Source organism: Microcaecilia unicolor, chromosome 5 (genome assembly GCF_901765095.1).
Source record: "Microcaecilia unicolor chromosome 5, aMicUni1.1, whole genome shotgun sequence".
NCBI lineage: Eukaryota > Metazoa > Chordata > Amphibia > Gymnophiona > Siphonopidae > Microcaecilia > Microcaecilia unicolor.
Genome location: NC_044035.1, coordinates 168,230,448 through 168,251,967, shown reverse-complemented (window position 1 = coordinate 168,251,967; position 21,520 = coordinate 168,230,448). Strand labels below are relative to the sequence as shown.

General features: G+C 42.1%; 1 protein-coding gene across 2 annotated transcripts in view; it reads right to left on the bottom strand.

Moving 5' to 3' along the window:
- Positions 1-20,904, bottom strand: part of CIAPIN1 (cytokine induced apoptosis inhibitor 1) — a 68,754-nt gene extending 47,850 nt beyond the window's left edge. The window contains exons 1-3 of one of the 2 annotated variants that reach the window (XM_030203575.1): positions 20,881-20,904; positions 14,140-14,307; positions 6,916-7,077 (exon numbers count right to left, since the gene is read on the bottom strand). In XM_030203575.1, the coding sequence (XP_030059435.1) occupies positions 6,916-7,077; positions 14,140-14,296 (319 nt within the window). In that variant the 5' untranslated portion in view covers positions 14,297-14,307; positions 20,881-20,904. Of the gene's footprint in view, positions 1-6,915; positions 7,078-14,139; positions 14,308-20,813 lie in introns of both variants that reach the window. The other variant, XM_030203574.1, reaches the window with a different exon arrangement.
- Positions 20,905-21,520: the final 616 nt, after the last annotated feature.

Below are 21,520 nucleotides of genomic sequence, written 5' to 3'. Positions count from 1 at the left end.
GCTGCTAACAGGCAGAATGATCTGGAAACTTTCTGCACTAACTACTTTACAGATTCAGTGGTTGGTTAGTTGAAGGATGACCATGTCCTGTCAGCAATTATGTTGTCTTGTGGGCTTTCCAGTTCACCAACAAAGGTTTCCAGATTGCAGCCGTATGGAAGAGCCTTTCTTAAATCAGTTATTTTGTTTTTGAAGTAGTTGGCCAAGATTTCTGCTGAAGGAGTGTTTACGTTTAATGATGTAGATGTGTGGGTGGATATCATGGAGTTAACTAACCCAAATAGTTTTCTGGTGTTTTGATAACTGGGACCAGCTTGTTCTTTGCAATGTTTCCACTTTGCTGGTCTTAGGTTGGTTTTCCAAGACTCCTTATTGACTGTGGTTTTATTTTTGGACCATTTTCTATGTCTTCTGCAAAGTCTTTTCAGTTCAATTTGTTTGTAAACCAGAGGGAAATCTTCTGTCTGCTGCCTTTTTTTTTTTTTTAGTGGGGGCTATCTCATCTAGGACCCTCCTGCTGCTCTCCTCCCATATGTGAAGGAACTCAATCGGTTGGTTGAGGGAGTCAGTAGGTGGTCATATTTTGTCCCAAAACTTTCCTACGTCCATCCGGTATCTTGTAGGATATCTAGACTGGCTTTCTTGTATTGAAGGATTCCTTCCAGTGCAGCGTTAGGTTCAATTTGGGGTGATCAGATCAAGGGGTTTCTACTGCAAAATTTCAATTAGCTGGAAATCTATGTTCTAGCAGATCTATGATGTGCCTCATTGCGTGAGTGGTGTTGACCTCAGGACCGTGGAAGTCCACAGATGTAGGAATTCCATGCAGTCTTTGGTGTTTTTGTCAGCTAGGATGTCTAGGTGGAGATTGTAATCCCTATTAAGAGCACATCAGTGTGGTTGACACAAATATTTGAGATGAAATCCGTGAATTCTGTCTGTGCCTCCCTCCATTTGCCTGGTCGTCAGTAGAATAAAACGCAGAGTAGATGTCCCTGCAAGGTTTTATCACCAATTTTGGTGGCACATATTTCCAGGCAAATTCTCCTCCTCTTTTCTGTTCAATTTACAACTTACTTAGCAGTTGACAAGTGATAATTTGCAACCATGAAAATCTGTCTGCTCTTTATTTAAAAGTCATCTGGTCTACTATGGTCTCTATTGCAACCTCACTATCAGGATGCTCTATCTTTCTTGTTTTAATGATTTTTATTTTGAGAAGTCTTTATTAAGAGTCACGATCCAGTACAATATAATGAGAACCTTGTTCTGAACTAGTGATAGCTAAACGCGCTGTGATTGGCTGAGAGAGACCTGGAGGGGCATAATCGAAAGGGACGTCCAAATAGTTTTGATTTGGATGTCCTCGCACATCCCGATTCTCTCCGGCAGTAGTAATTTCGGGCACCTTAGTCGTAAGAAAAACACATCCAAGAGAAGGACGCCCATCACAAAATCTGAAGAAAAAAACGTCCAAGTGCTTGTCAGGGACGTCCTTTTTTTTTTTGCGTGAAGGACGGGACGTCCCTGACGAGCACTTAGACGTTTTTTTTTCTTCCTATTTTTGTGATGGGCATCCTCCTCTGCATGGGTCCCGCTCACAGCAGCCCCGACGAGAGGTGCGGACCTCCTGTTAGGTTTTCCACAGTGCATGGGGTCGGAAAACGCCTGTGCATCTGCCTTGCATGTGCATTATAATACTAATTAGCTCATTATAATAATTTTTAGATCATTTACATTCTGTTTTTGTTAGCTGCTACCGTGACAGGAAAATGGCTCGGAGAACCCTTTTGTGCATGTCTTGTTTTACTACTTGCTCGCTAGACTGGCTAGAACTGGTTTAAAAACCACATTGCTGGCTCGTTAAGTTTAGTGCATCTGGTCCTTGGTATCCAGTCCAGGTCTTCAGTATTTACTTAGACAAGCAGTAAGGAGAAACTCAGAATAAACATAACAACCTTAAACAAGTCGCTAACCTAATACTAACCAGATGAGCAAACATGTGGACCTCTCATCTCTGGACAACTTGGAGAACAAGAGATATGCAGGAAGCACCATGCAAAGTGACAGTTGTTATTTCACCCATTACTTTGCACTGAAATGAGGGGGCATAGGATGAAGGTGAACAGTCTCCTGGTAGAAACCGTTTCTGAATTCAAGAGAGCTTGGGAGAAGTGCATAGGATCTCTAAGGGGGTAATATGGAGAGTATAAGACAGATGGGCAGACTGGATAGGCCATATGGTCTTTTTCTGCCTACACTTTTCTAGGTTTCTACGACTAAACATCTCAGAAACCCAAGACAGGCCTCTGGAATAGTGGAAATGACTAATAGAAAGAAAATTATCAGGTAAGACCTAACTTCTCCTTCCATTATATAGCTTCCCTCTATTCTAGAACCTGTTGGATGTTCAAAAGCAAGCCCTAGAATGGGTGTGATCCTGGTGCCACCACCATGAGGGCCAAAGCACCAAAACCAGCTTCCACAATGACCATCCTGTAGTGCTTGACAAAGGTATGCAGCAACCACCATGTTGCTGCCTTGCAAATATAGGCCAGAGACAGTAAGGTAGTCTCTGCCTAGCCTGCAAGGCCCGAGGAGCCTGCTTCCCCTCAAGCAAATAAGCTGTGATCATCCCCTTCAGCCTCTAGCAATCATGGTCTTGGAAGTCATAAGGCCAAGCCTCTGTTTACCAAAAAACAAAAACAGTCTGTCTGATTTGCGAAACTCATTCGTGACTTCCAGATATCTAATGAGGACTACATACATCGAGAAGCTTCAAGGAAGAACAGTGAGCCTCTTCATCCTTTCTGTAAGGGACGGAAGCTCCACAGATTGGATGAGATGAAATGCCAATATCACTTTCCAAAGAAAGGAAAGAACCATGCATAGGGAGATCCCTGCCTTCGAAAAGCGAAGAAAGGGATCCTGACAAGAGAGCCCCCAGATCTGAAACCTTATGTACCAATGCAACAGGCATCATGAATGCCGTCTCTAGCGTAAGATCTTTCAAGCAGGCCTTCCAGGGTGGCTCAAACGGAAGCTTCTGAAGAGTCCAAAGGACTAAATTAAGGTTTCACACTGTGTACAAAAGGGAGGCTGCAGGCAAATGATATCTGGTTGAGCCGCAACAGACATCTTCTGTATTAAGCCCCTAAAACAGGCCAAAGCCACAACCTAAACTTTTACAGAACCCAACACCAATCCTTTCAGAAGACCTGCCTGAGAAATGCTAGGATGTGTACGATCTGAGAAGATAGGTGATAGTCCCCTCAGAACACCACCACTGAATGTCCTCTACACCCTCACATATGCCATGGATGTACAGCGTTTCAGAACCTGAAGCAAGATAGTAATGACTGAATCAGAATAGCCTATTTGTCTCAATTGAGCCCTTTCAATAGCCAAGTTATAAGACCAAAGGGGCAAGGATCCACCAGGAGCACCAGACCTTGCTTCAGTAGGCCACGTCTCTATGGAATATGGACAGAACCCTTGTCCAGCAGACAAATAAGGTCTGTATACCACAGACACCGCGGTCAATCCAGGGCTACAAAAATTATTCGACCCTGGTGCAATGTGATCCTGTTCAACACGCAGCCTACCATGGGCCAAGGAAAAGACATACAGTAGATGTGTTTCTGTCCATGGCTGCAGTAGGGCACCGCTCATCGATCCCAGTTCTTTCCAACAGCTGAAGAAAGTGGTGATGAAAAGAAACATGCCCATCAAGTCCAGAAGCAGAGAACACCACTGGTCCACTATCAGCTGTAACCCCTGGCTAGATAGTTCCCATTCTCCTGGCTCCAAGCAATTTATCAACCACTGAGACTCCTGTTCCATCCAGGTGACCTATGACAGATGGAACCTGTAATGGAGTTCCCCAACCTGTCTTGCTGGTGTCCACTGTCAACACCTCCGTTGTGTTATCGGAAAGGGAGCTCCAAAGTTCTAATTCCTGGGTGACAACCACCACTGCGTACTGCTTCTGGCAACCAGCATCCAAGGAAGATGAAGGTCATACTTCTGAGTCACCGATACCAGTGGCTGAGAAAAGATTCATGTAATGGCCACATTTGAGCCCTTGCTCATGATCCCACTTTCACTGCTGCCATCATTGAACCCAGAATCTGAACACAGTCCCAGACCCTGGGCCTGCCTTGACCGAGAAAAAGACAAAGCTGTTAAACCAGCTTCGACCTCCTGTGCTCCATGAGGAAGATCTTTTCCAGTGCTGTGTTGAATAGAATGCCCAGATACTCCTGTGTCTGTGATGGAGTTAGTCTGTTCTTCTCAAAATGACTGCAGAAGATGAAGAACTTTGTCTGCTGCCGCCACGCAGTACAAATAGGACACACAAATATGCCAGTTGTTGAGATACTGGTGAACTCTGATTCCCTGGTGCCCAAGGAAGGATGCCACCGCTGTCACCAACACCTCTGCAACCTTGATAAACATTATTGGAGCTGTGGCGAAACTGAAAGGTCAAGCCCTGAACTGGAAGTGACAGCCTAGCACCGCAAGATGTTGAAACCTCTGATGCAGCCATATGGGTATATGCAAGTACACTTCCTTGAGATTGAGGGTTGTGAGAAATTCTTCTGCTAGAACCGAGGCTATGATTGCTCTTAGTGTATCCATGCGAAAACAGAACATTCAGATAGCGGTTTAGACCTTTGATATCTAAGACCGGATGAAAGGTGCCTTCCTTCTTTGGGACAATGAAATAGACGGAGTATCTGCCTTGTCCCTGTTCGGCATGGGGAACTGGAACAATGGCCTGGAGCACCAGCAAGACATCTACGGTGGCCTGAATCTCGACCGCCTTGGTTCCCTTTCAACACGGAGGATGCAAGAAGAGAAGAGAGACCAGGCATGAGAACTCCAACTTGTAATCTTCTGTAAGAATATCCAGAACCCAATGGTCTGAAGTGATTTTGGCCCACTCCTCCTGAAACTCCTGAAGATGTCCTTCCACTGGAGGAAGAAAAGAAAGGACAAGCTTTGCATCATTGTGAAGCTCTGGAGTCATTGGGCACTCTAGCTGACTGAGAGGACTTCCTGTCTGCACAAAGGGAAGATTGGTATGCCTGAAAGCAGGACTTCTGACCACATTGCTGACAACCAGGCTGGTACCGTCTGCTGTTTCAAAATCAATACTGAAAGCCCCTGAAGATGGATGACCAGAGGCTTTCAGCTTATCCTCCGGCAACCACTGTGGTTTAGTTTCCCCCAGTTCTTTCACCAAGTAACTGAGATATTCTCCAAATAGCCACTTGCCCCAAAAAGTCAGTTGAACTAAACATGACTTTGATGCTGCATCCGCTGCCCAATGCCACAACCAAGAGCTGCTGATGTGCCATGATGGTCAAAGACATACTGTGGGCCATAACATGGCATAAATAGCATCCGCCAAGTAAGCCAACCTCGCTTCCAGCTGGAAGTTATGGCGCCCATCTTGTGCTGCCGACAGCTGATGCCACATCAGGATGCTTTTGCCACGAACGAGCTGCACGCTGTCACTTGAAGGCCCAAAGAGGCCACTTCAAGAACTTGTTTCAGTAAACCTTCTAGCTTCCTATCCTGTAGGTTTTTTAGGGCAGTGCTCCTTTCACCAGCAAAGTGGTCTAGTTGTCGCCATAACCAGGGAGTCTACCTTAGGAAACTAATTTATCTTTCTCCTCCGGCACTAATGGAAACAGGTGTGCTATGGCTCTTCCCACTCGCAACCCTATGACTGGTGAGACCCATTCTGCTGTAATCAGGTCCTGAATGTCTGGATGCATCGGGAAGGCCTTAGAAGGACCTCTACGCTCCCTCATGATCGACAAAGATGGAACACCCAATGTTGAAGCAGAAGGCTCCTCAATGGAAAACACTGCCAGTGCCTCAGAAATAAGAGTACTGAGCTCCTCTTTATGAAACAAACTCAGTACTTTTGGATCATCCCCCTTATCAGGAGGGACCGCTCCCTCCTCTAATGGCTCCTTCAACGATTGCTCCTCTTAGACAGAGGCCACATTTGATAAGGAGGGAGAAGCAAGCGGTGAGTAAGGATCCCTTCCTTGCACAAAGTAGAACTTGTAGCCCTCCAAGCAGTTCCAAGTCGAACTTTAGTTGGACTTACAACTGCCGACTGCTCCCCCTAAGTTCACACAGATTCCACAAGTTTTACCTAAATGAGAAAGGATCAGGATTAATACTCTGTCCCATGCTCTCCAGCATACCTCCTTCCTTTTTTTTTTAAAGTTGTTGTGCTGGAAAAGGAGAGCTCCACAGGAAGCATATGAGAGGTGAAGGGAGGGAAGAAGTAAATTGGCAGGGCACCAGAGACAGGGACCTGAAGACCTTCAGATATGACTCCACAGACTCAAGCCACCCACAAAGCCCAACTGGGACCAGTTGACCTACTGGACCAGGAGCAAATCATTCGGAAACCAGTGGCTGAAAAGTGTGTCCATCCACTTGCTGGAGACAGAAAATATTGAGAAACTGGACTGGTTGCCAAGAGAAATATGTCTCAGCTCAGTTTTCTGTTCTCCATCTCCACTTGCTGGTTGATGGACACAACTATCCCAAAGGTTCTGGAATAATGAGAAGTTACATAATGGAATGAGCAGTTAGTGCAGAAGTACATAATGCCACCTTTTCGTGCATCAATGTTAATTGCTCTTGATGCTAACGTGCAGTTGGGAACTTTGTCTGTGCAGTAACAAGCCCCCAACAGTTCCCATACAGTCTTTGCACTTACCACACATTAATTTTGACTGTTAGCACATACTAAGTACAAAACCTTACTTTAGTAAAAGAACTCTAGTGTTTTTCAATGAATTTCCGCAGCGTGTGCCTTCCGATTTCTTTTAGAGAATGAATATTTCCTGTCCCTTGTACGCATCTGAGTGGTTGGGCTCTTACCTCTTGTTGCTGCAGCAGAGGTCACAGGCTCCTTCAAAAGGATGCTACCACCAGGCTTCAAAATTCTGGCAACATCTGCCAACACGTCTGAACTATGCACAGCCACACTGCCTGGCACAAGGCCCAACAGAGCTACATCAAAACTAGACTCTGCATGTGCCGCTGAAAGAGAAGAGATTATGTATAATTAATAAATACATAATTGGTGTCTTTTAGTAAATCCTAAGTCTTTCTCCTACCCCTTGCAGTAAAAGGTATATCACCTTCCTGTGTGGACCTCTGTTTTTTCACTTCCTGTAATGTTGCACATAAAAAGCTCGTAGTCATAGACTCTGCACAAACTATTATCCTGAACTGGTGAGTGGACACTGTCAGCTTATGGGTTTGAGATACCAAAATGGTGACAAAGTGAATATTGCAGAACAAGTTAAGCTGACAGAGTCACTTGACCATAAGGTCTCTAGAGTGGTGTTTTTGGACGATACTAAATTAATGCTTTCCTAATATATGTTGAATTTTCCTATGCGCCCCAGGGTGCAAATCTCTCAGTTTATGTTTAGCCAAGCTCACTACAGACAGAAAAAGGAGAGAATGATTCTGAAAAGAGAAGATGGGAGGATTATGGGACTTCATCTGCTGTCATGCTGGAGGCAGTTTTCAAAAGGGATTCTCCAATTATAAATAAGGTTTACCTACACAGAAAACTCCTACCAAAACTGGCCATCCTCCAGTGTGAAAAAATAGCATAAAAGAAAAAGTTCTCATAACGTGACTAGCCATAATTCTTTAAACCTGAAATGTTTTACATAACCTCCACTGCAGAAAGTGCAAAACCAACCATTTAAGTACATAAGTAATGCCACACTGGGAAAAGACCATGGGTCCATTGAGCCCAGCATCCTATCCACGACAGCGGCCAATCCAGGCCAATGGCACCTGGCAAGCTTCCCAAACGTACAAACATTCTATACATGTTATTCCTGGAATTGTAGATTTTTCCCAAGTCCATTTAGTAGCGGTTTATGGACTTGTCCTTTAGGAAACCGTCTAACCCCTTTTTAAACTCTGCCAAGCTAACCGCCTTCAACACGTTCTCTGGCAACGAATTCCAGAGTTTTAATTAAGTGTTGGGTGAAGAAACATTTTCTCCGATTTGTTTTAAATTTACTACACTGTAGTTTCATCACATGCCCCCTAGTCCTAGTATTTTTGGAAAGCGTGAACAGACGCTTCATATCCACCTGTTCCACTCCACTCATTATTTTATATACCTCTATCTGTCTCCCCTCAGCCGTCTCTTCTCCAAGCTGAAAAGCCCTAGCCGCCTTAGTCTTTCTTCATAGGGAAGTCGTCCCATCCCCACTATCATTTTAGTCGCCCTTCGCTGCACCTTTTCCAGTTCCACTTTATCTTTCTTGAGATGCGGCGACCAGAATTGAACACCATACTCAAGGTGCGGTCGCACCATGGAGCAATATAATGGCATTATAACATCCTCACACCTGTTTTCCATACCTTTCCTAATACCCAACATTCTATTCACTTTCCGAGCCGCAGCAGCACACTGAGCAGAAGGTTTCAGTGTATTATCGACGACGACACCCAGATCCCTTTCTTGGTCCATAACTCCTAACGTGGAAACTTGCATGACATAGCTATAATTCGGGTTCTTTTTTCCCACATAAATCACCTTGCACTTGCTCACATTAAACGTCATCTGCCATCTAGCCGCCCACTCTCCTAGTCTCGTAAGGTCCTTCTGTAATTTTTCACAATCCTGTCGCAAGTTAACAACTTTGAATAACTTTGTGTGATCAGCAAATTTAATTACCTCGCTAGTTACTCCCACCTCTAAATCATTTATAAATATACTAAAAAGCAGCGGTCCTAACACAGACCCCTGAGGAACCCCACTAACTACCCTTCTCCATTGTGAATATTGACCATTTAACCCCACTCTCTGTTTCCTATCCTTCAACCAGTTTTTAATCTACAATAGGACTTTTCCTCCTATCCCATGACCCTCCAATTTCCTCTGTAGCCTTTCATGAGGTACCTTGTCAAACGCCTTTTGAAAATCCAGATACACAATATCAACTGGCTCCCCTTTGTCCACATGTTTGTTTACTCCTTCAAAGAATTGAAGTAAATTGGTCAGGCAAGATTTCCCCACACAAAAGCCATGCTGACTCGGTCTCAGTAATCCATGTCCTCGGATGTGCTCTGTAATTTTGTTTTTAATAATAGCCTCTACCATTTTCCCTGGCACCAACGTCACTCACCGGTCTATAATTTCCCAGATCTCCCCTGGAACCTTTTTTAAAAATGGGTGTTACATTGGCCACCCTCCAATCTTCCGGTACCACGCTCGATTTTAAGGATAAACAAGAAAATCCATGGTCTTCTTGTGCCAAAATTTCTTCCACATTTCCTTTATGTTCAAAATGGGTTTTGTTTTATTTTTTTTAACTCTATTTTTTTTCTGTTTTCTAACGTTTGGATTTTTGCTTTGTCAATGTAGCATGGTGTCTTTTACATATGTTTTTCAATGATAAAGTTTTCCTCTGTTTTAAAGTTGACATTTTTGATTTATGGAGATATTTCACCAGTCTATCGATAGCGTACTTTGTTTCTTATACAATCCGATTATATATATATATATATATATATATATATATATATATATATATATATATATATATATATATATATATATATATATATTTTTTTTTTTTTTTTTTAGGTTTAAATTTCTTTTACTACATTTTCAAAAATAACCAACAAGAAATGAGCAATGCCAAATTCACATACATCGTAAGTCAAACAACATGGAATACTCACTATAACCAAAAGTGAAAGACAATACCACAACCCCCCCCCCCCAACTCCCCCCTCAGTACAGATTCATCCCTCAAGCAGTGCTAACAGTTAAATGTCTAAATCATTTATCAAAACAGAGTGAACTCTGGTGGATCAGTCTGGATTCACTTTGATGATGAGGAAGGCCTTTCAGAGAAATAATCCAATTAGCCGATATCCCTCCTGTATAGCTGTTACATCATCCAACAGACTGGCCACAGGACTGATAACCCACAGTTATATACGAGTCAGGTGTGCCCAGTCTCCCAAAACTGTTTAACTGGGGGGCACTCCCAAATGGAGAAATTAGGTCTTACCTGATCATTTTCTTTTCATTAGTTCTTCACACTATTCCAGGACAAGTGGTAGTTATGTCCATCGGCTTATTTTGTTTCTGACTGCCCTTCTCACTGTTCTGGATCCTGTCGTTGGTTTTTGGTTTTTTTTGCCTTGTTTGTTGGTTGATTGCTGTTCATGTATTTAGGTTGGTTTTCTGCTGGCTTATGTACAATACTGAGGAACTGGGCGGCTAGCACGTGGCTAGGTAGTAGTGCTCAGTTCTGGATTTTCTATCTCTACCTGCTGCTGGTCGATGGACATAACTACCCACTTGTCCTGGAATAGTGTGATAGAACGTAATGGAAACAATGTTTATAAGAAGCAGCCTTCATTCCAGCCTGGATAATATAACTGAGTGATAAGTCTGGTGAAACTGTGTCTTCAAAAGCTGTTTCACAAAATATAGAAGTATGTAAAATCCAATCTCTAACAAAACGCATATGACAAGCTACATTATACATATGAAGGTCAGGTAAGCCCATGCCACCTTCCTGCTGCAACAATTATAACTGTTTCAAAGAGGCTCTGGAGCGTTTACCACCCTACAGGAAACATCGGATCAGCTGATTCTAACGTCTCCTATCATGGATCCATAACATAATAAGTAAGTTTTGCAAAATATAAAGCCAATAAGGCAAATCATCTTTAGCAAATGGGTTCTGCCCCACAATGAAACTGGTAGTAGGGACCAGTGCTCACAGAGCCATGTGGTCTCAAGGAGAAGGGGGGCCACATTCAAATCACAAAAAGATTGAGATCCCAATAAAAATAAACTAAAAAAATAAATAAAGATTGAGATCCCTCGGAATTAATAACCCTATGTACCATAAGGATGTCCCAGCCCATCACAGCAGCCCAGCATGCCGGAAGATTCTCAGGTAGTCCCAAGGCCTCTGATTTATCCATATCGATCCATAATCCTGAAGCCTGCCCAAAGTCCAGCAAAGCATCCAGAGCTCTGGCCAAGGAGTCCTGTAGCTCTGTGATCACTATAAGTAAATCATCTGCAAATATTGCCAGTTTAAACCCTCGAGGTCCCACCAGTATGCCCCTTATGGTATCATCAGTTAGAAGTTTCAATGCTAAGTGCTCCATATACAAAATAGGTAAGATAGGGGACAACACTGTCCAGTACCTCACTGAATTTCAAAAGATGAAGAAAGGATGCAGGTCCCCTTCCAGCTTTACTGGCATCCTGCATCCTTCATGCCTTCCTCATCCTTTATATCATGTTTTTTCACTATCCTTTATACGATGCTTTTTCATTATCATGTTGCCAAAAATCCTTCCATAATACTTAATGTATATTCTATTATATATTTCCAATAGTCATGATGTATTGTAAGCCACATTGAGCCTGCAAAGAGGTGGGAAAATGTGGGATACAAATGCAATAAATAAATAAATAAAAATTAATAAGAACCTGTGCCTCTTTGTATTTTTTTTAACTTGCAATGTTTATATAGACATTTTCATCCTATGCATGATATACTTTAAAAATGATGGTGTTTCATTTTGTCTGACTTGATGGTGTAAGTAGTTTCTTTTCTTTTTTTAAACTATATTTCATTGGTCTATTATGTAATAGTGTGTATTTTTTTCATACATACTCTGCCATATAAGTATTTTCTTTATATATTTTTTTATCCATTTAGTTTTAGGTTCTCTTTGATATGCTGTTTTACTATTTATTTTATTTATTGCATTTGTATCCCACATTTTCCCACCTCTTTGCAGGCTTACAACAATCATGAATAGTGGAAATATATTAGAAAATAGACATTTAGTGTTACAGAAGGATCTTGGGCAACATGATAATGAAAAAACAAGATACCGTGTTTCCCCGAAAATAGGACATCCTCCGAAAGTAAGACCTAGTAGAGGTCTTGCTGCAATTTGAAAATATAAGGCCTCCCCCGAAAATAAGACCTAGCAGGGGAGGCCTTATTTTTCAGGGAAACATCGGGGTCACCCCCCCACCCGAGATCGCCGGCTCCCCCCCTCGATCAGCGGCTCCCCCCGCCCTCAGTCGCTCCCGGAACTAACCTCTTAACCGCTTCCTTTCACCTTCGCACTCGCCGCAAGCAGCAGGGCTGGCCACTCCTTCCTTCCATGTCCCGCCCTCGCCTGACGTAACGTAACGTCAGGCGAGGGCGGGACATGGAAGGAAGGAGTGGCCTGCCCTGCTGCTTGCGGCGAGTGCGAAGATGAATAGTGAAAGGAAGCATTTAAGAGGTTAGTTCCGGGAGCGACTGAGGGCAGGGGGAGCCGCCGATCGAGGGGGGGAGCCGGCGATCTCGGGTGGGGGGGTGACCCCGATGTTTCCCCGAAAAATAAGGCCTCCCCTGAAAATAAGACCTAGCAGGTCTTGGGGAGCAAAATTTAATATAAGACAGTGTCTTATTTTCGGGGAAACACGGTAGTAGTATAGCAAGCAGATATTGTGATACAGTTCTGAATATATGTGGAGAAGTTGTGTATATTTACATTGGTTGATCTTTGTGGTATACCTTGTTAAAGAGATGGGTCTTCAGTAGTTTGCGGAAGTTCGTTAATTCGTAAATTGTTTTTAAGTTGCGCGGCAATGTGCTCCATATCTGTGTGCTCAAGTAGGTAAAGTTTGACGCGTGCGTTAGTTTGTATTTCAGACCTTTGCAGTTAGGGAAGTGCAGATTAAGGAATGCGCGGGATGATCTTTTGGCATTCCTAGGTGGTAAGTCTATCAGGTCTGTCATGTATGCTGGTGCATCTCCGTGAATGATTTTGTGAACTAGCAAATTTTGAACGTGATGCGTTCTTTAAGTGGGAGCCAGTGTAGTTTTTCTCGTAGGGGTTTAGCACTTTCATATTTTGTTTTGCTGAATATGAGTCTAGCTGCAGTGTTCTGGGCTGTTTGAAGTTTTTGTACGGTCTAATTAAATTATATTTTTACATTATTGTTTCTTTGGATCCTTGTAATGACATGTGAGGAGTACTTATGTCATTTCTTATTTATGACATCTTCCTCAGATTCTTTTACATAATTTCTTTTATTGAAGATGAACTTATTTAATTTTTTTGTGTGTGATTTATTTATTTGATGCTAGTGATGTAATATGCTATGGGGTTCATTTTCAAAGCACTTACACTTACAAAGTTCCACAGGTTACTTTATAAGTCTAAGTGCTTTGAAAATACGCCTCCAAGTAATGTAAGGGGATCTTTTACAAAGGTGCATTAGCGTTTTTAGAACATGCTAAAAATTAGCACATGCTGTGTAGACGCCCATAATATTCCTATGGCCATCTACACAGCGTATGCTAATTTTCAGCACTTGCTAAAAACGCTAGCGCACCTTTGTAAAAGGGGCCCCAAGACCTTTGAAAATGTCTATACCTCACTATTACTATTTTGTATATAGCTTTTGTTCATTATATTCTCTTCATCTGTCATCTGTTTTTAGTTTACACAACTTTTATCAGTGATCAGTAGAAAAAAAAAACATTACAAACCAGTACTGATCACTATTTTTTCACCTGTTTTTAATTGTTAAGGGGCCCTTTTACTAAGCCATGTAGGCACCTACGCGTGTCAGTTTGGAGTTACCACCCAGCTACCGCGTGGTCCTTGCACGAATTTCATTTTTGACGTGCGTCCGCTATGCGCACCGGAAAATAATTTTTATTTTCTGGCGTGCAGTAGAAACCGGGCAGTAATCGTCATTCTACGCGTGTAGACGATTACTGCATGGTTACCGCGTGACACCTTGCCGCACGTTCATCTTCAGCAACATTTTAAAAAGGCCTTTTTGCAGGCGTGCTGAAAAATGGATCTGCGTGCGCCCAAAACATGTGCCTACACTAGCACAGCCCATTTTTCGGCGCACCTTAGTAAAAGGGCCCCTCAGATTCTAGAGGCACAGAGCCAAAACATGGCCCATGTCATGACTGAGTTAAATTTGTAATGATACAATAAACCTTTGTACAGTACTTCTGTTTTTTGTTTGTTTCCCTGGATATAAAAGGAGGTTATATGCTGGATTCTTACACTGCAGCAGCTGGTCAAGGTTTTCTACAGCTACACGTCCCTCTACACTCACTGCCACCTGCAACTTCTCCACAAACTCCTTCAATGACTCCACCACTGAGGAACGGTCCCATGTCACCACAACTCTGTGCCCAGCTCTGATCCCATACTCCGCCATATCTGCAGAACCTGAAAATGACAGCAGAGGTTATTAGAATGTATCACAGGATGCATTAATTCACAAAGCCTCACAATAACACATCCCAAGCCCAATATAACATACAGCTCTCCTATCAGGTAACCCACCTGTTCTCTTCAAGTTGAGTTTAATGACATGATCAGCCCATGTCACCTACTGGTTTTTTTTTTTTTTTTATTGGAACTGGTTTGAACTTGCAACAGAAAATATACACTATAACAACCTGCCTTCCCTCCTCTTAACCAGTCCATACATCATGGAGGAAAATAACCATACCCTGAAAACATCATTATTCACCTTAATCCCAAGAAGCAAAATTATGCCTATTGTTTGGGTTAAACAAGTTATATAACACATTTTGTGTTTTGTTTGAATTTATGCGATCTTTTAAACATGGGTTGGGATGGTGCAGGGATGGAAAAGGACTGACTGGAGATGGTGAGGGGATGGTACCAATATGATGGGGATGGAATATTCTATGGATGGAGACCAGATTATGTCCCCATGCACATCTCTATTAGAGGGAGACAGGAAGCAAGTCTTGAATGGGTTTTCACTGGTCCACTAGGACATATGTATGTTCCATAGGTTATCAGGCAGGGTGGGGAGGGGGAAGATGGTTCTGCTGGGAGGATTGTTTATCCTGTTTATGGGGTGGTTTGGGGTTCTAAGGATCTGCTTTCTAAGATAGAAATATAGAAACATGATGGCAGATAAAGGCCAAACGGCCCACCCAGTCTGCCCATCCTCAACATGATATATGTAATCGGTTTCTCTTCTTTGAAATGGAAGTTTTTGTTAGAGCTGTCCTATTATAAACGGATTTCTTTTATGTTAGAATACTGTTATATGTTATTTTGTATTTTAAAGATATTATTATATGTCATATGTATTTTTTTTAAAGATGTAAACCGTTCTGATTTGCTATGTAAGAAGTAACAGTATATGGAGTGGAGGAGTGGCCTAGTGGTTAGGGTGGTGGACTTTGGTCCTGGGGAACTGAGTTCGATTCCCACTTCAGGCACAGGCAGCTCCTTGTGACTCTGGGCAAGTCACTTAACCCTCCGTTGCCCCATGTAAGCTGCATTGAGCCTGCCATGAGTGGGAAAGCGCAGGGTACAAATGTAACAAAAAAAAAAAATACGATAAACAATAATGGGTGCCAGAGGAGTGAAGACATATTTTGGATTTGCTGCATGTAACTATGTAAAGCAAGCTGAGGAGTCAGTTTTCCATGGCTACATAAAAGAACCTTGAGAGAGGATACTGTCAATTTACTTTACTTTAAATGCGTTCTCATATTCTGCAATTACCCAAATGGGTTTTAAGCAGATTATAATAAGAAAAGAACAGCAACATCTGGTGAACAACAATACTCAAACTGATATTTCTATAACCACAGACATAGGGGCCTTGTTTACTAAGGTGCGTTGGCATTTTTAGCACGTGATGTAAACACCCATAGGAATATTATGGGTATCTATACGGTTCAGCAAACACTGTTTTGCGTGTGCTAAAAACGCTAATGCGCATGTAGCGCAGTTTAGTAAACAGGGCCCAAAGAATAGAAAAAGAACCTTTGTAAACCAGTTTATAAAAGAGCTACTGCTGACCTGGGAGGGTATTCCCCTCCCTCCCTCCCCCCCAAAAAAAAAAAAAATTCACAGTTGACAATATTGGAGGAGAAATGAAAGGTCTCAGCTACTGGCTCATAGACTTACTACAAATTTGTTGAGGCAAAAATAAGGGATCCCTGAATAAGATGTTTGTTAAAAAAAAAAAAAAAAAAACCTGTCTACATGCCATTCTCTTGGCTCCATTGTGTTCAGTATCAGAATCTCATGAAAGGTATGAACAGCAAGCAGTTCCCCAATTTACATTTTTCACATTGTTAGGACAGGTATCCAAACACACTCATGCCTATTTTGCAGTTAAACGTAGATAAAAGCAAAACAGATCTAAAGGGAGTAGCTTTTAAAAAGTCTTCAGAATTATCTTTAAAGTTTTTTTAGAATGGTTATCAGATGTATCTAAAAGGATCAACTACCTACATGTAAGAAGAAGTGGGCACAGAGTCTGCCTCCTCTCCTTTACTCTTCCCCTGGCTGCACTACAAACCCTCCCCTCGCTCTTTTATAGCTCTTATGTGCATCTCTGCTGCTCTCCCTACACACACTCTTTTAACCACACAGCCAAGACTCCTAAGCTCAGCTCTAGCCTCCCCCTACCCAGTCATAGCCTTTAAACTCAGCCGTGGTCCCCTGAGCTCAGCTGTGTGTGGTGTATAACTGTACAATATTACTTATTTGTACCCTTAGCTTACATTTTCAACTAAGGCCAGAGGCAATTTATACAGATAAAATAAGTCCTTGGTATAAAAAATAAATTTTGACCTCAAAATGCGACTGGTCAAAAAAAGCAAGCAGAATGCTAAAAATTGCTCAGAAGAGAAATTAGAGTAAGATTGGAAATATTATGCTTCTATCGATCCATGGTGTGACTGCATTTTAGGTATTGTATGCAGTTTTAGTTGCTCTAATTCAAGAAGAATGTGAAAAGACTAGAAGGGTGACCAAAGTGATAATGGGGATGGAATGATTCATTTATGAAGAATGGCTAAAATGAAATGACAGGGAGTTTACAACAGTAGTTTGGAAAAGAACAGAACAGGTTACTAGGGAACAGCAATTAGCCAAATAGACTTGGGAAAGCTATCGCTTATCACCAGGAAGGAGCAACAAGAAATAGGTCTACTCTTGAGATCTGGACAGGTACTTCTGGTGATCTGGAGACAGGATGTCAGGCTTCATGAACTTTTCGTCTGACTTAGAATGACATATCTTATGTACACTGTTATTACTGTGCCTTACAATTCTGCTGTTTACAAAAATCCAATTCAAAAACACATTAAGATAATTTAATGAAATCAAGAACTGAGTTTTCTCTGAGGACAAGCAGGCTATTAGTATTCTGACATCTGGGTGACATCACCTGATGGAGCCTAGTGCAGATGCTGACTAGCATATTCAATAGCCTGCTGGAGATAGAGCACATACTGATTAACCAAAAGCATATCGTCCTGTATGTGGCACACTTCAATTCAGTGTTCGCCATCTCCACCTGCTGGTAGATGGAGATAACCCACAAGCCTCTGGATTCATCCGCTGCTGATGACAAGCAATATAAAATTGTTGATCCACCTGGTTATTATATTGTATTTGCTTGGCTCTAAATAAAAATATTTGCTATCAGAAAAATAAAAAGTGCCAGTTAAATGCGTAACTTAAATAGTTTATAGGCTGGCCGAATTTCAGTTTTGGTGTTGAAACCAGACCAAAATTCATGCTCGGCCTTATTTATTTTATTTATTATTACATTTGTATCCCGCGCTTTCCCACTCAAAGCAGGTTCAATGTGGCTTACACAGTAAAAGGAATACAGAATATTGTTAGAGAAGGTAAAAGTTAAGTATACCAGATGAGATGAGTAGGTAGAAATAGGCAATGGAAAGGGGAGTAAGGTAGGAGATATAGTCTGGATCAATGTCGTTATCATGGGGGTATGTGTTAGGTAGATGGTTCCTAAGATTAATCTGGATCGTTTGGATAGGCTTGCTTGAATAAATGGGTTTCGGCTGGAATTGAAATTTTATGCTGGATCTCCTAGCTCTTCCCCTTTCCCACCCCCAAATGATCAAAGCCCTCCTCCCTCTCCTGGACCCACCTGTAAGCCTCCCCCCTCCCCCGGGACTACCACATCCCCTGGTGGTCTAGGGGTAGTCAGGCTCCAATCTCAAAATGGCTGCTGTGACCTCCAGCGGCAGTCTCATAACAATGTCGCTAGAGATTGCGGCAGTCATTTTGGCAACGGAGAGGACATGGGCAGGAGCGACTGGGGATCACTCTCGCCTGACCACCCACTAGACTGCTGGGCTGGTCCCTTTTGCTACTTTCAGTTTTAGCCAAGACTGAGTGGAACATTTCAGATGCAACTGAAGAAACTGGTTTCGGTCTCCTAAATTAGTTGCTAATTGGCATTACCAACCAATTAGCTATAACTGGTGTTAATTGGCACTAATTAGCAGTTACATAACTGTCAGCCAGGAATCTACAAATTGTGGAGGAGTGTGCGGAGTAGCAGCCTAGTGGTTAGGTCACTTAACCCTCCATTGACCCAGATACAAATAAGTACCTGTATACACTATGTAAAGCACTTTGAATGTAGTTGCAAGAACCACAGAAAGGCAGTATATCAAGTACCACTCCCTTTAGTGCACAACTGCGAGGAGGGCATGGACTGGTCAGTAGCATGCTTAGCATTTGTGCGCAGGTTATACAATGTTATGTTATGCACCTGAAAGCAGTTTAGGTACAAGCTTGTGCTTAAAGTTAGGCATCTAACAGTGGACATACACTAATATTTTATATTATAGCTATTGACGAAGTAACTAACTTCCGCAAATCTCTGAAAACTCATCTATTCCAAAAGGCCTACAAGGAAAATACATAGCCTACAAACTACTTCAACAAATCACACAATTAACACAGCTCACCTCTAACTTACCTAACACTTCCCTGTCTATCCTCCCTTACCCAATCTTTAAACAGCAAGAATTGTACTTATCATGAAACAACTATGCTTATCTTCTCTTACCAACATTCAAACTATAAGAAATGTTCCTGTTAACACAAATTGATTATGTCATAACCAAACTCTGTAAGCCACTTTGAGCCTACAAATAGGTGGGAAAAGGTGGGATACAAATGCAATAAATAAATAATATTTTATAATGGCAATAATACACGTAATTTACTTTATAGAATTCACAATTAGTGCGCACCATCCCGGCACCTAACTTAAGACAACCTTTTGAGAATTACTCCCAAAGTGTCAATCCTTGAATAACCCGGATCTGAATCCAATGGAAACACGGGACAATAGCCCAGATCTGAATCCAATGGACACATGGGACAAGTCTTGAAGACTGCAGGCCACACATGATCCCCAGTTAACCTAAAAGCGCTTGAGTTGTTCTGCTAAGAAGAACAGGCAAACATTGTGCCATCCCACTGTGCATAGTTGATAGTTATTGTTTAATGGCTCAAGACCACAAAAGGGGCTTCTACCAATTACTGATTCAAAGAGTATAAAGAAATGCAATAAAAAGTTCTTTTGATTTCCTATTCTTAATTACTTTTTGAATATTTCAGTACTTATTTCATGTTGAAAGTGCACAGAGGATGAATGAAAAAAAACTTCTACACTGCATTTGAACTGTATTCATTAAACAGCAGAATATGAACATGCACACATATGTGAAGATTTTTACAAGGCAATGCACAAACTTTAGAAATTAAGAAATTAACAGACAAATCCAAACATAAGAATTTTAAAAAAACTGTGAAGAAATAGGATAGAAGATCACAAAAGACACTTAGATTTCAAAACAAAGCCTTTGACACTGTCCCATTTGGGACATTAATTTAGAGGGCTCTGTTCTTATCACTACTGTCATTATGGACATACAGTGGAATGTCTTGATTCTCCATTAATAAAACGCTTACTATCACATCACTAATGGGGATAGTGCAATAATTGACAGAGATGCAGAATCTCTTCAGGGATTAAGAGAAAACTGATAATCTCTGTAGCAGCCTGTGTCAATGTAAGACTTTTAATGTGGTTATAGCCCTAATATAGGTTTATCACATATTATATCATTATATAAATGAACACGTTGAGAATTATATTAGACATTTGAATAAAGGTGTTTCAAGTCCACGGGGGGAGGCTTTACAAATATTTGTCTGAGAATTTACACATGCCAGCTGAAACCATTCCACCAGCTACTAAAGTGTTTACCAAGGCCAGTGACTTGTGGCTTTTATTTATGAACAGAACGTAAAAACTTGTTACACACGTGGTTTTCATAAATACTAGCAACATTCATGGGTCAAAGAATGACTCGTTCTGGATTGGCCACTGCTGGAAGCAGGATACTGGGCTATTATGTATTCTTATATCTTGTTTTGTGCACCAAGAGGAGATATTTTTTAAGCACGAAAATGTTACTTAGATATCTCTGTAAATGCAGAATTAAAAAGTTTGATCTTGTGAAATAATTCTTGAGCCTTTTCGGCTAAGGAAATGTTCTGAATTTTACAAAGGAATACCAGTCTTTGGCTGGAGACAGTGTTCTAACGGAAAAGATACTAAAAGTCCCACACATTTAGTTACCCTCACGCTGTGAGTACCTCTCATCACACGCATCCCGAGACACCCACCCCAATCGGTCTGGCATCCCTGCTTCTCTCTCTTCTACCCTTCTCGGTCCAGCACGTCTCTCACGCCCGCTCACTGACCGGAATCTCTTCCTCCACTATTTTAGCCCGCCCGCCGTCTATCCGTCTCTCAGTTCCACTCTCCCTAGTCCAGAATGTCTCTCCCTCTCGCTGATCCGGCATCGCCCCCTCGGTCTCAAAGTTCTCCAACCTACCTTCAAACTTGTCTTCGAGGTCGACGACAGCACTGATAACTGTGCGCCGCTGCTCTGGACAGCTTGCCTTCACTGACGTGCAAACAGCTCCGCAGAAACAGGAAGTGACGTCAGAGCGGGGTGGAACAAAGAGGTTGAAGAAAGCACAGCAGACAGCTTGACGTCTCAATGCTGAAGCCGGTTTCCCCTACCAGCCGCCATTTTGGTACAACTAAGCAAGGAAGGAGCCTATCGGCTTTAGGCTGAAGCCATAAGGATCTATTGTCCACCTCATCCTTTAAGATCTGCTGATAAAATGTTATTAAATGGTCCTTCTTACAAACAGATTCTATGTGGAAGGTGCGCGTGACCGTGGAGCAGCCTCCCGTGTAGAATTACAAAACATTACATTACCTTCAATTCAGGAAATATTAAAGCTTTTTTTCCCCTCAGGCCTTTGGTTAAGCGTCTGTATGGCCAGGGGCGTAGCCAGACAACAGATTTTGGGTGGGCCTAGGAAAGAAGTGGGTGGGCACCAGTTGTTCTCCTCTTTCTCTCCCTCCTTTCATCCAGCATTTCTCCTCTTTCTCTCTGCATCTTTCTCTCCCCTGCCCTTTTCCATGTCCCCTCTTTCTCCCATCATCTTTCCATTCATCTCTCTCTCTGTACCCCTCTTCTATCTAGCATCCCCACTCTTTTCTTTCCATCCAGCTTCTCCCCTCTCAACT